Here is a 17,944-nt window from a genome sequence, read left to right as displayed (position 1 = left end):
GAGAGAAAGAGAAAGAGAAAGAGAAAGAGAAAGAGAAAGAGAGAGAGAGAGAGAGAGAGAAAAAGAGAGAGAGAGAGAGAGAAAGAGAGAGAAAGAGAAAGAGAAAGAGAAAGAGAAAGAGGGAGAGAGAAAGAGGGAGAGAGCAAGAGGGAGAGAGCAGGCCCTCAGGGCCGTGGGGTGAGACAGGGATGCAGCTTAAGCCCCACCCTCTTCAACATATATATCAATGAATTGGCGCGGGCACTAGAAAAGTCTGCAGCACCCGGCCTCACCCTACTAGAATCTTAAGTCAAATGTCTACTGTTTGCTGATGATCTGATGCTTCTGTTACCAACCAAGGAGGGCCTACAGCAGCACCTATTGATTCTGCGCAGATTCTGCCAGACCTGGGCCCTGACAGCAAATCTCAGTAAGACCAAAATAATGGTGTTCCAAAAAAGTTCCAGTCGCCAGGACCACAAATACAAATTCCATCTAGATACCATCTAGACATCTAGAGCACACAAAAAACTATACATACCTTGGCCTAAACATCAGCGCCACAGGTAACCGCCACAAAACTGTGAACGATCTGAGAGACAAGGCAAGAAGGGCATTCTATGCCATCAAAAGGAACATAAAATTCAACATACCAATTAGGATCTGGCTAAAAAAACTTGAATCAGTCATAGAGCCCATTGCTCTTTATGGTTGTGAGGTCTGGGGTCCGCTCACCAACCAAGATTTCACAAAATGGGACAAACATCAAATTGAGACTCTGCATGCATAATTCTGCAAGAATATCCTCCGTGTACAACGTAGAACACCAAATAATGTATGCAGAGCAGAATTAGGCCAATACCCACTAATTATCAAAATCCAGAAAAGAGACGTTAAATTCTACAACCACCTAAAAGGAAGCAATTCCCAAACCTTCCATAACAAAGCCATCACCTACAGAAAGATAAACCTGGAGAAGAGTCCCCTAAGCAAGCTGGTCCTGGGGCTCTGTTCACAAACACAAACACACCCCACAGAGCCCCAGGACAGCAGCACAATTAGACCCAAGCAAATCATGAGAAAACAAAAAGATAATTACTTGAAACATTGGAAAGAATTAACAAAAAAACAGAGCAAACTAGATTGCTATTTGGCCCTGAACAGAGAGTACACAGTGGCAGAATACCTGACCACTGTGACTGACCCTAACTTAAGGAAAGCTTTGACTATGTACAGACTCAGTGAGCTTAGCCTTGCTATTGAGAAAGGCTGCCGTAGACAGACATGGCTCTCAAAGGAAGACAGGCTATGTGCACACTGCCCACAAAATGAGGTGGAAACTGAGCTGCACTTCCTAACCTCCTGCCCAATGTATGACCATATTAGAGACACATATTTCCCTCAGATTACACAGTCCCACAGAGAATTCGAAAACAAACCCAATTTTGATAATCTCCCATATCTACTGGGTGAAACTTCACAGTGTGCCATCACAGCAGCAATATTTGTGACCTGTTGCCACAAGAAAAGGGCAACCAATGAAGAACAAACACCATTGTAAATACAACCCATATTTATGCTTATTTATTTTCCCTTGTGTACTTTAACCATTTGTACATTGTTACAACACGGTATATATACATAATATGACATTTGTAATGTCTTTATTGTTTTGAAACTTCTGTATGTGTAATGTTTACTGTTAATTTGTATTATTTATTTCAGTTTTGTATATTATCTACCTCACTTGCTTTGGGAATGTTAACACATGTTTCCCATGCCAATAAAGCCCTTTGAATTTAATTGAATTGATAAAGAGAGATCAAGAAAGTCTTCTCATGATTTGTTGACTTCAAAAAAGCTTTTAACTCAATTTGGCTTGAGGGTTTGCTCTACAAATTGATGGAAAAAGTGGTGTTGGGGGAAAAGCATACAACATTATACAACCCACGGTCACAAACAACAAGTGTGTGGTTAAAATTGGCCAAAAACACACCTATGTTTTCCTCAGGGCCGTGGGATGAGACAGGGATGCATCTTAAGCCCCACACTCTTCAACATATATATCAACGGATTGGCGAGGGCACTAGAACAGTCTGCAGCACCCGGCTTCACCCTACCAGAATCCGAAGTCAAATATATACTGTTTGCTGATGATCTGACGCTTCTGTCCCCCCAACCAAGGACGGCCTACAGCAGCTCCTGGATCTTCTGCACAGATTCTGTCAGACCTATGCCCTGACAGTAAATCTCAGTAAGACAAAATAATGGTGTTCCAAAAAAGGTCCAGATGCCATTACCACACATACAAATTCCATCTAGACACGATTAAAAAAAATATATACATATATATATATATATATATATATATTTCACCTTTATTTAACCAGGTAGGCTAGTTGAGAACAAGTTCTCATTTACAACTGCGACCTGGCCAAGACAAAGCAAAGCAGTGCGCCAAAAACAACACAGAGTTACACATGTAATGAACAAACGTACAGTCAATAACACAATAGAAAAAAATCTATATACAGTGTGTGCAAATGTAGTAAGATTAGGGAGGTAAGGCAATAAATAGGGCATAGTGGCAAAATAATTACAATTTAGCATTAACACTGGAGTGATAGATGTGCAGATGATGATGTGCAATTAGAGATACTGGGGTGCAAAAAAGCAAAAAATAAAAACAATATGGGGATGAGGTAGTTGGATGGGCTATTTACAGATGGGCTGTGTACAGGTGCAATGATCGGGAGGCTGCTCTGACAGCTGATGCCTAAATTTAGTGAGGGAGATATACTGTAAGTCTCCAGCTTCAGTGATTTTTGCAATTCGTTCCAGTCATTGGCAGCAGAGAACAGGAAGGAAAGGTGGCCAAAGGAGGAGTTGGCTTTGGGGATGACCAGTGAAATATACCTGCTGGAGCGCGTGCTACGGGTGGGTGTTGCTATGGTGATCAGTCAGCTGAGATAAGGAGGGGCTTTACTTTGCAAAGACTTATAGATGACCTGGAGCCAGTGGGTTTGGCGACGAATACGAAGCGAGGGCCAGCCAACAAGAGCATACAGGTCGCAGTTGTGGGTAGTATATGGGGCTTTGGGGCTTTTTTTAATGGGTATATGGGGCTTTTCCAATTTGCTGAGTAGAGTGTTGGAGGCTATTTTGTAAATGGCATCGCCAAAGTCAAGGATCGGTAGGATGGTCAGTTTTACGAGGGTATGTTTAGCAGCATAAGTGAAGGAGGCTTTGTTGCGAAATAGGAAGCCGATTCTAGATATAATTTTGGATTGGAGATCCTTAATGTTAGTCTGGAAGGAGAGTTTACAGTCTAACCAAATACCTAGGTATTTGTAGTTGTCCTCATATTCTTAAGTCAGAACCGCCCAGAGTAGTGATGCTAGTCGGGCGGGTGGGTGCGATCAGTTGAAGAGCATGCATTTAGTTTTACTTCCATTTAAGAGCAGTTGGAAGCCACGGAAAGAGTGTTATATGGCATTGAAGCTCGTCTGGAGGTTTGTTGCCCTAGAGCACACAAAAACTATACATACCTCCGCCTAAACATCAGCTCCAAAGGTAACTAGCTAAATCCAAGATGGTGTAGCGGTCAGACGTCTTTGTCCATCTTGTCGTGTCCCATGTATATATATTTTTATATATTTTTCTTTGCATATCTTTTTATATTTTGTTCTAAACCTCAACTTCAAAATACTCTCCTGCAACCCGCCTCACCCAATCTGGTGTGGATCTGTTTTTTCTAAAGTATTTTTATTTACCTCGAATCCGGAATCCCCCAACCGAAGCTGGCCAGCTCACTAGCTACTAGCTAGTAGTCAGCTAACCACTACTAGCTCTCGCCAGTTTGTACAACGCAACTCAAACCAGAGCATACCGGACCTATTTTCTCTCCATATCCCCGGATATGCTCTGGACATTTTCACCTGGATCATCGCAGCTAGCTAGCTGCTATCCGAGTGACTACTCCTGGCTAACGTCGGTCCCAAAGCAAGCACCAATTAACCTGGAGCTAGCCCATGCTAGGCCTTTTCTCCCGGGTAGCCAAAGAGGCCCATCAGATACTCCTGGGCTTACAATACCCGGACCCCTTCTACTGCCGGTACGGGGCACGGAACCCCGCTGATTCTCCAAAACTGGACTACAACGTAATCTGCTCAAGGAGGTACTCAACTGGCCTCTACATCATGACGTCCCCTGAATGCCCATCTGCTAGCCATGGCCCGCTAGCTGCTAGCCGCGGCCTGCTAGCTGTCTAGAGCATACTGGACTGTTAGCTGTATAGATCCATCGGCCAATTTCTTGGGCCACTATACCTATTTTGCCAATTAGACTTGGACCCCTCTGCTACTCGGAACCCTACTAATCCATCACTTTCCTCCGTCGAAACGCCCCTCTAAGGCCCTTCTGCTAGCTTGCTTGCCCCGGCCTGCTAGCTGTCTGAATCGCTGTGTTTCCAGCCAGCCCAACCACTCACTGGACCCCTATGATCACCTGGCTACGCATGCCTTTCCCTAATATCAATATGCCTTGTCCATTACTGTCCTGGCTAGTGATTGTTGTCTTATTTCACTGTAGAGCCTCTAGCCCTGCTCAATATGCCATAACCTACCATTTAGTTCCACCTCCCACATATGCGGACTTCTCTAGAGAAAATATATCTCTCATCATTACTCAATGCCTAGATTAACCTCCAATGTACTCACATCCTACCATACCTTTGTCTGAACATTATGCCTTGAATCTATTCTATTGCCCCCAGAAACCTGCTCCTTTTACTCTCTGCTCCAAACGCACTAGACGACCAGTCCTGATAGCCTTTAGCTATACCCTTATCCTACTCCTCCTCTGTTCCTCTGGTGATGTAGAGGTTAATCCAGGCCCTGCAGTGCCTAGTCAAAGGGGGCGGTGTTGCAATCTACTGCAGAGATAGCCTGCAGAGTTCTGTCATACTATCCAGGTCTGTACCCAAACAATTCAAGCTTCTACTTTTAACAAATCCACTTTCCCAGAAACAAGTCTCTAACCATTGCCGCTTGCTATAGACCACCATCTGCCCCCAGCTGTGCCCTGGACATCATATGTGAATTGATTGCCCCCCATCTATCTTCAGAGCTCGTGCTGCTAGGTGACCTAAACTGTGACATTAACACCCCGGCCATCTGAGCCCAAAGAAGTTAACAAACAGATTACCGACCATTTCGAATACCACCATACCTTCTCCGCTTTGCAATCTGGTTTCAGAGCTGGTCATTGGTGCACCTCCTAAACGATATCATAACCGCCATCGATAAAAGACAGTACCGTGCAGCTGTATTCATCAACCTGGCTAAGGCTTTCGACTCAATTACAACATTCATATTGGCAGACTCAACAGCTTTGGTTTCTCAAATGATTGCCTCGCCTGGTTCACAAATTACTTCTCTGATAGAGTTCCGTGTGTCAAATCGGAGGGCCTGTTGTCCGGACCTTTTGCAGTCTCTATGGGGGTGCCACAGGGTTCAGTTCTCGTGCCGACTCTCTTCTCTTTATACATCAATGATGTCGCTCTTGCTGCTGGTGATTCTTTGATCCACCTCTACGCAGATGACACTATTTTGTATACCTCTGGCACTTCTTTGGACACTGTGTTCAACTAACCTCCAGACGGGCTTCAATGCCGTACAACTCCCCTTCCGTGGACCTCCAACTGCTCTTAAATGCAAGTAAAACTAAATGCATGCTCTTCAACTGATAGCTGCTCGCACCTGCCCGCCCTTCCAGCATCACTACTCTGGACGGTTCTGACTTAGAATATGTGGACAACTACAAATACCTAGGTGTCTGGTTAGACTGTAAACTCTCCTTCCAGACACACATTAAACATCTCCAATCCAAACTTAAATCTAGAATTGGCTTCCTATTTCGCAACAAAGCATCCTTCACTCAAGCTGCCAAACATACCCTCGTAAAACTGACCATCCTACCGATCCTCGACTTCGGCGATGTCATTTACATAATAGCCTCCAACACTCTACTCAACAAATTGGATGCAGTCTATCACAGTGCCATCCGTTTTGTCACCAAAGCCCCATATACTATATACTACTGTTGTTTTATTCATTCATCTTGCTCCTTTGCACCCCAAATCTCTACTTGCACATTCATCTCCTGCACATTCTACCATTCCAGTGTTTAATTGCTATATTGTAATTACTTCGCCACCATTGCCTATTTATGGCATTACCTCCCGTATCCTACCTCATTTGCACATGCTCTATATAGACTTTTTCTGATGTATTATTGATTTTATGTTTGTTTATTCCATGTGTAACTCTGTGTTGTTGTATGTGTCGAACTGCTTTGCTTTATCTTGGCCAGGTCGCAGTTGCAAATGAGAACTTGTTCTCAACTAGCCTACCTGGTTAAAAAAAATAGGTGAAATTTAAAAAATTAAAAAATTAAAAACTTTCACAAAGCAATGAATCATCTTTGAGACAAGGCAAGAAGGGCTTTCTAAAAATACTTGAATCTGTTATAGAACCTATTGCCCTTCATGGATGTGAGGTCTGCGGTGCCGATCACCAAACCAACCAAGCATTCACAAAATGGGACAAACAGCAAATCATGAGAAAACAAAAAGATATTTACTTGACACATTGGAAAGATTAAACAAAAAAACTGAGCAAACTAGAATTATATTGGCCCTCAACAGAGAATACACTGTGGCAGAATACCTGACCACTGTGACTGACCCAAAATTAACGAAAGCTTTGACAGTGAGCATAGCCTTGCTATTGAGAAAGGTCACCTTAGGCAGACCTGGCTCTCAAGAGAAGACAGGCTCTTTGCACACTACCCACAAAATGAGGTGGAAACTGAGCTGCACTTCCTAGCCTCATGCCAAATGTATAACCATATTAGAGACACATATTTTCCTCAGATTACACAGACCAACAAAGAATTGGAAAACAATACAAATCCGATTTTGATAAACTCACATATCTATTTGGTCAAATACCACAGTGTGCCATCACAGCAGCAATATTTGTGACCTGTTGCCACAAAAAAAGGGCAACCAGTGAAGAACAAACACCATTGTAAATACAACCCATATTTATGTAAGAATATTCAAAGATAAATACACGATGCGGGGAATAAACGATCAATGGACATTTTTCGAGTAATGGGGAACTGAAGATTAATGGGTCACGGACATGGGTTGTTTTTCAGTTCAACATCTGTTTAGAATATGTGAAGGGGTTCCAGTCCTGGACTCACAGCTACATGTGGCAAGTTCTCATTGGACCAAATTGTCTATACATTGAGCCTGAAATGGGATACTTAGTATTCAACCATTGGCCTAATTTTGCTGCAAGGAATTCTAATTGGTCAACCACAGGCTAAGCTTGGGTATAAACTACATCCTTTCTCTTTGTTCAGCAGAGAAAACACTGAGAACAGGGAAGAATAAACATCTACCATCCGCTCTCCAGCATAACAACTATGATTTGTTTTCTATGAATTCATATATTTTTCTCCCCCTAATTTGCTTTGGGGTGTGTGTTATTGAAGAATAACATCAACTGCTTACATTTATTTATTTTCCCATTTTTACTTTACAACACTGTATATAGACATAATATGACATTTGAAATGTCTTTATTCTTTTTATGTTTATTTCATTTTTGTTTATCCATTTCACTGGCTTTGGCAATGTAAACATACAGTGCCTTGCGAAAGTATTCGGCCCCCTTGAACTTTGCGACCTTTTGCCACATTTCAGGCTTCAAACATAAAGATATAAAACTGTATTTTTTTGTGAAGTATCAACAACAAGTGGGACACAATCACGAAGTGGAACGACATTTATTGGATATTTCAAACTTTTTTAACAAATCAAAAACTGAAAAATTGGGCGTGCAAAATTATTCAGCCCCCTTAAGTTAATACTTTGTAGCGCCACCTTTAGCTGCGATTACAGCTGTAAGTCGCTTGGGGTATGTCTCTATCAGTTTTGCACATCGAGAGACTGAAATGTTTTCCCATTCCTCCTTGCAAAACAGCTCGAGCTCAGTGAGGTTGGATGGAGAGCATTTGTGAACAGCAGTTTTCAGTTCTTTCAACAGATTCTCGATTGGATTCAGGTCTGGACTTTGACTTGGCCATTCTAACACCTGGATATGTTTATTTTTGAACCATTCCATTGTAGATTTTGCTTTATGTTTTGGATCATTGTCTTGTTGGAAGACAAATCTCCATCCCAGTCTCAGGTCTTTTGCATCAGGTTTTCTTCCAGAATGGTCCTGTATTTGGCTCCATCCATCTTCCCATCAATTTTAACTATCTTCCCTGTCCCTGCTGAAGAAAAGCAGGCCCAAACCATGATGCTGCCACCACCATGTTTGACAGTGGGGATGGTGTGTTCAGCTGTGTTGCTTTTACGCCAAACATAACATTTTGCATTGTTGCCAAAAAGTTCAATTTTGGTTTCATCTGACCAGAGCACCTTCTTCCACATGTTTGGTGTGTCTCCCAGGTGGCTTGTGGCAAACTTTAAACTACACTTTTTATGGATATCTATAAGAAATTGCTTTCTTCTTGCCACTCTTCCATAAAGGCCAGATTTGTGCTATATACGACTGATTGTTGTCCTATGGACAGAGTCTCCCACCTCAGCTGTAGATCTCTGCAGTTCATCCAGAGTGATCATGGGCCTCTTGGCTGCATCTCTGATCAGTCTTCATCTTGTATGAGCTGAAAGTTTAGAGGGACGGCCAGGTCTTGGTAGATTTGCAGTGGTCTGATACTCCTTCCATTTCAATATTATCGCTTGCACAGTGCTCCTTGGGATGTTTAAAGCTTGGGAAATCTTTTTGTATCCAAATCCGGCTTTAAACTTCTTCGCAACAGTATCTCGGACCTGCCTGGTGTGTTCCTTGTTCTTCATGATGCTCTCTGCGCTTTTAACGGACCTCTGAGACTATCACAGTGCAGGTGCATTTATACGGAGACTTGATTACACACAGGTGGATTGTATTTATCATCATTAGTCATTTAGGTCAACATTGGATCATTCAGAGATCCTCACTGAACTTCTGGAGAGAGTTTGCTGCACTGAAAGTAAAGGGGCTGAATAATTTTGCATGTCCAATTTTTCAGTTTTTGATTTGTTAAAAAAAGTTTGAAATATCCAATAAATGTCGTTCCACTTCATGATTGTGCCCACTTGTTGTTGATTCTTCACAAAAAAATACAGTTTTATATCTTTATGTTTGAAGCCTGAAATGTGGCAAAAGGTCGCAAAGTTCAAGGGGGCCGAATACTTTCGCAAGGCACTGTATGTGACCCGTTTCAGGAAACTAAGCGTAAGTCGTCACGACTCCACAGGAGAGCCATTTTAACGTTTTTTTTATTAATTTTTTAAAAATGTGTTTTTTGGCAGAAATGCCTTCTGGAACATGGGAACTTTCATGTGCCTTAATAACAAACGTATGTGCAATAATATTGTTAAATTACGAGCCTTGTTCATTAAGACACAGAAAACGTCAGCAACCTTCACACTGGCCATGATTGGCTGAGATAATGAGTGGGTTGGACATGCCGAGAGAGGACTTCGGATTGGTCTGCCATATAGAGTCTTCTGTCTATTTCAGTTGGTCAGTCTATGTTGGTAAACCTGTCGAAAGCGGCTTTAAAAAAAAACATTGTGTAGTGGAGCTGCATAAATGTTACTCTCCACTTTCTGGAGGATCTAGTTTTGAAATCAGTGTAATTAGAGTATGATAGCTAAAGAGATGGAGAAAACTCCTGTCTCCGGATTACATCGTCAAACTAAGGGAAATCGTGGCAAGGCATCCATGACAGGGAGACACGTCCATCATGCATAATGATGTAAACAGGTAAGATAGTCTAGCTTTTTGTTGGAGGAAATTATAGTTGAAATGATTAATTATGTATACATTTAGCTTAGAACCATTTATTTTAATACTATTATTTTATGGTATGAAATGTATGGGTTCTTGGTTAAGTTGTTACTGAAAATGTAAGTAAAACGAATTAATTGTCTGTACCTTGCGGGTTTAAGGGAGAGGGATGGCATATCTCTTTAGACAGATAACATTTTTTGTTTTATGTTCCATTAGTAGAGGAGAGTATATCTTTTAGACAGATTGGAATGTTTGTTTTATGAGGGGAGTAGAAGACAGTCTCCAGACCTGAAGACACTGCGCTATTGTGTGGATTGGAGAGAGTATGAGAAACTGATGACGTCATTTTATGTTCTCGCTTTAAAATGTAATGTTCTTTGTATTTTGGGTCAGTACTCTCTTGAATTAAACGCTGTTACCTTACTTTTAAGACTGGTCTCGATCTATTTCATGCATAAATGATACATTTACAACTTATTATGAAATAGAGAGAGTGCGAATTTGGTTTTGGCTACAAAAAATATAGGAATTTATAATTCCTCTAACACTTTTGCTAGCTACATTTTCAGATATTACACATTTCTAATTTTGAAAGAAAGTGGATTTGATTTCAAGCTAGCTAACGTTAGCTGGCTGGCTCTCTAGCTAACGTTATGTGTATGAAGTTATTATTCGTATCCCAGATCCATTTGCTTTGCTAGTTAGAGCCTAATGTTAGCTAACTAACATTGAACCTGGTTGGTTAGCTCGCAGCAGATTCATGCAGGGTAGTAACGACATGATTTGGCAATGTGTTCATTGTTGTTTAACAAGCTAATGGTAGCTGGCTGGCTCATTAGCTAACGTTACGTGACGTGTGTGATCTTACACGTTGTTTACCTAGCTAGGTTCATTGTTTACCTAACTAGCTAGCTACGTGTTTTAAGCTAAAGTGTACAACACCCGTTGAATATGGCTGGTGTCAGTAAACGTTGGCAAAAAAGCTTAATGAAATTGTTGCCAGCAGAGCTGGTTAGGCTCTATTCATGTTATCCAGATTTAAACAAATCATTGGCCAGTGTCAAGTGTGCCCTCTAAATGCTCCGAGAGCGAAACGAGATGGGTGGAGCTAAGGCTTAAGAGGGTGTGAACGATGCTGAATGGGTGTAGACAAAGAAAAGCTCTTCACTAGATACCAAAACATTCAAAAGTTTATCAACTTTCAAAGCAGAATTACTTTCCCATTGTTCCTCAAAAATGCAGTGTATACAATATCATTTTTCAGCTCTGAGTCTCTACTTTTATCCAATGTAAAAAACACAATTTCAAATGTTGCTACATAAGACCGAATCCAGGTAGTGAGTCACAAATGTTTCCAATGCCAATAAAGCCCCTTGAATTGAAATAGAGAGAGAGAGAGAGAGAGAGAGAGAGAGAGAGAGAGAGAGAGAGAGAGAAGTAGAGAGGGGCACGAGGAAGGAAGGATTTGAGCCAGGGAAGGTTTACCTGGTCCCTAACCATACTGAGGTGAGGTGAAGTATGATGTCTGGGTGTACTAGAAGTGAGACAGGATGTGATGTTGGGATGAAAGTGGGTCAGGAAAGAGGAGCACGAATTGAAGTGCTCCAATTTCCTCTGAATCAGTGTGTATATCCCAAATGGCACTCTATTCGCTCTATAGTGCACTACTTGTGACCAGGGCCCATAGTGCACTATATAGGGAATAGGGTGCCATTTAGGGCACAGTCTGAGTCTCAGCACTTAATTTGCCACCATCAGTCAGCAGATGGCTGCCTAACTGGGCAAACTTAATCAGAATTTGATTGGATGAGGTGAATGCGGTTTATGGCCCCCTTCAAATGAGCTGTAATTAAAGAGTAATTGAGGCAGGAAACATCATTTTATTTAAAGTATTTTAAGTGTGAAGGGATGGATGAATAATAGAGAGAATTAGAGGATGCATCAGCACTCAGTGGAAGTGTACATTATATAAACAGCATCACTCCACTGACTCCTACATGATGCAAGAGAAGACAGTTGGCTCAGCTGGGGATCAGACTAAAGCAAAGGAGTTTAGAATAACTGAGGAGTTCAGACTAAAGCAGAGGAGTTTAGAGTAACTGAGGAGTTCAGACTAAAGCAGAGGAGTTTAGAGTAACTGAGGAGTTCAGACTAAAGCAGAGGAGTTTAGAGTAACTGAGGAGTTCAGACTAAAGCAAAGGAGTTTAGAATAAGTGAGGAGTTCAGACTAAAACAGAGGAGTTTAGAGTAACTGAGGAGTTCAGACTAAAGCAGAAGAGTTTAGAGTAACTGAGGAGTTCAGACTAAAGCAGAGGAGTTTAGATGTCAGACTGCTACGAGAGCATGAGGAGGTAAAGAGGAGATTTGGTGGAAGATGTTCAACTTTGAACCATAAACACGTCACAAAGGGAGACTCTCACAGAATAAAAATGATTTATGTGCTTGATAATAATGAACCTCGTGCAGTAGTTGTTATTTCGCCGTGTTATTTAAATAGCAGCTGTGTAGGCCTGCTGCCAATAAAAAATGGGTCAAAACAATTTGTGTGAATTCACAGTTTAATTATTTGTGGGATGTGAAATTATCTGCATTAAAAGATGATGGTAAACAGGGTAGGGATGATGAATAGAAAAAGGAGAAAATATAGTCAACTACAGCTAGGAAGCTATTCAGTATCCATACCCCTAAATGCATCACACCTCCATTATGACTAATTGGTAGTTGGAGTTCAGAACACTGTGGAATGCTGACACATGCATATAAACATGAACATTTCTCCCAGAACCATTGACTGTTTGTTCAGAGAGAGGGATGTCTTACATAAAAGCCTGCCAAATAAGGAACCATTGACTCTTAAACAGCTTTGTTTAACAACCTAAAAATACGCTCATTCTGTGTGTACCATCTTGCTTTTCCCTTTTAAAACCACACGTGAACAAGACTTGACTGAAAACACACAGATGGAGACTGATCTGCTTGCCAAAATACTACTGCAAAGAAACAAAAGGAAGGGTTGCAATGTTATGAAGCTTCACCTCTACAAGCATCTAAAGGTATCACATACTACACTACAGATGTAGGATCTCTTTGATGCTGAGAAATGCAAACTGGTAGTGTATTCAAGGTTTAAAAAGGCTTGTAAAGTCGGTAATTTCCACTTTAAAATGTCAGACTTGATTTGCCCCTAAAGAAAAATGTATCAACCCCTACAAAAAAAAATTCCATTAATTATAATCCACATAATAATTCACATTTCCTGTTGTTGCAGGATTATTTTCCTGCTGTCGAAAACTGGCTCAAATTAAAATACTACACATGTAGCTCTCTACTGATGTAATTCATCTGAGAAGCTTAATGAATGACCGTTATATACCATACCACTTTGAAGAACGAAGCAATGGATTGGGTATGCATTGCAAGTGGCATGCTAATATGGATAATGGAATGTAGTGATCTACGTTTTACAGCAAGCCTGTACTGTGAGCAGTAAATGGTAGAGGTGTGAGTCAGTCCATACCTGGAATGGTGTCTGGCTTCTGTAGTTCTTCACTTCCTTGTTGGCACCACGAACAAGCAGTACTCTGGCACAGTGTTCCTTAGGGAGGACCAAAGGAAAAGAGAAGGGGGAACCAGTAAGACCAGGACCTCATTTATTTCAACTCCATTGCTCTCTCTGTCAATTCAATTCAATTCAATTCAAGGGGCTTTATTGGCATGGGAAACATATGTTAACATTGCCAAAGTAAGTGAGGTAGATACTATACAAAAGTGAAATAAACTAACTATGTCTTCCTCTCTCTCTCCCTCTCTATCTGCCTCTTAGTCTCCCTCTCTCTATCCCTCTCTGTCCCCTTTCTCTCTCTCTCTTTCTCTCTCTCTCGCTCTTTCTCTCTCTCTCTCTCTGCTGCCTGCTACTGTTTGTTATTACTCTGTAATTCTCTGAACCCCTTTAACGAGAGAGAAAACCAGAAAACCATCTTGATCAAGCATTCCATTCCATCAACTGATCTAGCACCGATTCTAGAACATTGCAGAACTGAACAATCCATCAACTAATCTAGCACAGATTCTAGAACATTCCAGAACTGAACATTCCATCAACTATTCTAGCTCTGATTCTAGAACATTCCAGAACTGAACAATCCATCAACTAATCTAGCACCGATTCTAGAACATTCCAGAACAAAACATTCCATCAACTAATCCAGAACATTCCAGAACGTATCATTGCTGGAGCTAGAGCTCACCCTGTTCTGTGTGTCTGATGATGCCCTTGTCTATGTTCCAGGTAAAGTCTGATGATGCCTTGTCTATGTTCCAGGTAAAATCTGATGATGCCTTGTCTATGTTCCAGGTAAAGTCTGATGATGCCTTATCTATGTTCCAGGTAAAGCAAGGCCTCTCCCTCAGCTCTCCAGAAAGGATCTCAGTGCAGTGAAAACATATAGTGTGAAGCTCGGTGAGAAAATCAAGAGAGAATCAGCCTCTGGTAACTGTCTGTGGCACTGCAGCCCGCCTCAGCCTGCTGTTAGCTGGATTCAGCAGCCCACCCACGGAAACACCACTACAAACACACATTCACGTGCATGTGAACACACACATACAGGCGCGCGGGCCCACACACACACATACAGTCAGGCACACACACCCGCACACGCCCATGCACAAACAGTGCTTGCTCATACACACATACATACACACACACACACACACACACACACACACACACACACACACACACACACACACACACACACACACACACACACACACACACACACACACACACACACACACACACACACAAATGTTCGAGCTCATCCTCCTCCTACTTGCTCTTATTAAATTCTACTGCTACTAGTATATGGCAGATATCTACAATAATAATATTACGTGTACAAGCCCCAACCCACACAAATCAGACTGATATTCAAAAAGGTTAAATCAGTGAAGTTCATTCCTCCTAGTGGCTGTCATTGTAGTCATTAGATCACACTAAAGCTGTCATGCAAAAGGGCATCTAATCAGAAAGCCAGGGAAATAAACCTAGCCTGTAGGAGCAGAGCAGTCGAGGGAAGAGATTACACAACAGCAAACCCAGAGAGAGGAGGTTATCCCTCCCTGTCTTTCTCTCTTTTTCTCTCTCTCTCTACTCCTCTCACTCTCTCTCTCACACACACACTCTCTCTCTCTCTCTCTCTCTCCTCTTCTCGCACCCTCTCTCACACACACTCTCTCTCTCTCTCCCCCTGCTCTCTCTCACACACTCTCTTTGTCTCTCTCTCTCTTTTCTTCTTCTCTCTCTCTCTCTCTCTCTCTCTCTCACTCTCTCTCTCTCTCACTCTCTCTCTCTCTCTCTCTCTCTCTCTCTGTGAATAATTGTAGCAGAGAGAGCACAGCGTGTAGAAAGGCTTAATGATCTATGCCATAGCTAATGGGAGCAGTGACCCCTACAGACAACCGGAGAGATATCTCACACACACATCCCATGTTCAAATCACCATCTTACAAATGTGTGTGTGTATAATTATAGAATTATTATTATTTGGTGAGTGCTTGTATTTGTCCTGTTTCAAACATGTAGTGTGTATTACACCCATGTGTGAAATGGACATGTGTTTATTCGATATCCCCACTCCCCCTAACACACCCTCGTATAGTGGGGTCACAGCCATGGTCAGCCGTTATTAACAGCGACCCAAGAGCAATTAGGGTTAAGTGCCTTGTTGGCTCTGGGATTCATATGACAGTGGAAAGATTAACATTTAAACTACATAGAGCCGTCTAAATATTGATTACTGTGGTTTTAAACTAGAAATCATAGCCATTGATGTTAAGACCATATTGTCTTGTGTTCCCCCAGGATGTGTTCCCCTAGGATGTGTTCCCCTGGGATGTATTCTCTCAGGATGTGTTCGCTTAGGATGTGTTCCCTCAGGATGTGTTCCCCCAGGATGTGTTCCCTCAGGATGTGTTCCCCCAGGATGTGTTCCCCTAGGATGTGTTCCCCCAGGATGTGTTCCCCTAGGATGTGTTCCCCCAGGATGTGTTCGCTTAGGATGTGTTCCCTCAGGATGTGTTCCCCCAGGATGTGTTCCCTCAGGATGTGTTCCCCCAGGATGTGTTCCCCTAGGATGTGTTCCCTCAGGATGTGTTCCCCTGGGATGTGTTCCCCGGGATGTGTTCCCCCAGGATGTATTCTCTCAGGATGTATTCCCTGAGGATGTATTTCCCCGGGATGTGTTCCCTCAGGATGTGTTCCCCCGGGATGTGTTCCCCGGGATGTGTTCCCTCAGGATGTGTTCCCCCAGGATGTATTCTCTCAGGATGTGTTCCCTGAGGATGTATTCCCCCGGGATGTGTTCCCTCAGGATGTGTTCCCCCGGGATGTGTTCCCCGGGATGTGTTCCCTCAGGATGTGTTCCCCCAGGATGTATTCTCTCAGGATGTGTTCCCTGAGGATGTATTCCCCCGGGATGTGTTCCCTCAGGATGTGTTCCCCCAGGATGTGTTCCCCGGGATGTATTCTCTCAGGATGTGTTCCCCCAGGATGTGTTCCCCGGGATGTGTTCCCTCAGGATGTGTTCCCCCAGGATGTATTCTCTCAGGATGTGTTCCCTGAGGATGTATTCCCCCGGGATGTGTTCCCCCGGAATGTGTTTCCTCAGGATGTGTTCCCCCGGGATGTGTTCCCCGGGATGTGTTCCCTCAGGATGTGTCCCCCAGGATGTATTCTCTCAGGATGTGTTCCCTGGGGATGTATTCCCCGGGATGTGTTCCCTCAGGATGTGTTCCCCCGGGATGTGTCCACCTCAGATTGATTCTCATCAGTGTATCAGGTCAATCTTTACCCATGTGAAGAATCAACAGGATATTTATTAATTGTAATTGACCCCTTGCTAATAACACAATCAAGATCGGGGTCAATTCCATTTCAATTCAGTCAATCGGTTTACTTGCTGATTTGACCAAATTCAAACAGAATTAACCACAGCCCTGTTTACTATGGGCCTAATGTACTAGTATACAAATACAATGTACTAGTAAACCAGTACAAAGTACTAGTATACCATTATAATGTACTAGTACACCAATACAATGTACTAGTATATCAAGACAAGGCACTAGTATACCAATACAATGTACTAGTATACCAATACAATGTACTAGTGGTATAATAAAAGCAATGTACAGTAGATGGTACAATATTAAGCCCCTCAGTAGATGGTGTAATTTAAAACCTGTTGTGACTCTAGGGGCCGTATTTTCATTTTTGGAAAAAAAACGTTCCCGTTTTAAACGGGATATTTTGTCAGGACAAGATGCTAGAATATGCATATAGCTGACAGCTTTGGATAGAAAACACTGTAAAGATATAAGAAAAATCCAATCCGGAAGTGCCCCATATTTTGAAAGCACTGCGTTCCAATGAGTCCATATTGAGCTGTGAATGTACCATCAACGAGCTTAAGCTTTCTACGTATTCCCCAAGGTGTCTACAGCATTGTGACGTAGTTTTACGCATTTATGTAGAAGAATAGCCGTAGGCGGCTACATTGCGTAAGTGGTCACATGATGGCTCCCGGGGTGACTCTCGCCATTACTCCAATCGGTCCTACTGAAAAAATAATTGTCCCGACGGATATATTGTCGAATAGATATTAGAAAAACAACTTGAGGATTGATTATAAACAACGTTTGCCATGTTTCTGTCGATATTATGGAGCTAATTTGGAATATTTTCTCAGCCAAACGTGAAGAACAAACGGAGCTATCTCCCTGGGAGTCTCATGAGTGAAAACATCCGAAGTTCATCAAAGGTAAACGATTTAATTTGATTGCTTTTCTGAAGGTTGCCTGCTGCTAGCAAGACATAATGCTATGCTAGTCTATGATAAACTTTCACAAATGCTTGTCTAGCTTTGGCTGTAAAGCATATTTTGAAAATCTGAGATGACAGGGTGATTAACAAAAGGCTAAGCTGTGTTCCAATATATTTCACTTGTGACTTTCATGAATAGGAAGATTTTCTAGGAAGATTTATG

The 17,944-nt window shown here is 42.1% G+C and overlaps 1 protein-coding gene across 1 annotated transcript in view; it reads right to left on the bottom strand.

Annotated features, from left to right (window-relative positions):
* LOC110502389 (SH3 and multiple ankyrin repeat domains protein 2) overlaps window positions 1-17,944 on the bottom strand; it is a 154,226-nt gene that overhangs the window by 105,277 nt on the left and 31,005 nt on the right. The window contains exon 8 of the mRNA XM_036959148.2: window positions 13,417-13,494. Coding sequence (XP_036815043.2) covers window positions 13,417-13,494 — 78 coding nt within the window. The remainder of the gene's footprint in view (window positions 1-13,416; window positions 13,495-17,944) is intronic.

Source organism: Oncorhynchus mykiss, chromosome 2 (genome assembly GCF_057628025.1).
Source record: "Oncorhynchus mykiss isolate SJ-2025 chromosome 2, ASM5762802v1, whole genome shotgun sequence".
Taxonomy (NCBI): Eukaryota; Metazoa; Chordata; class Actinopteri; order Salmoniformes; family Salmonidae; genus Oncorhynchus; species Oncorhynchus mykiss.
This window is presented reverse-complemented; position numbering and strand designations above follow the sequence as displayed.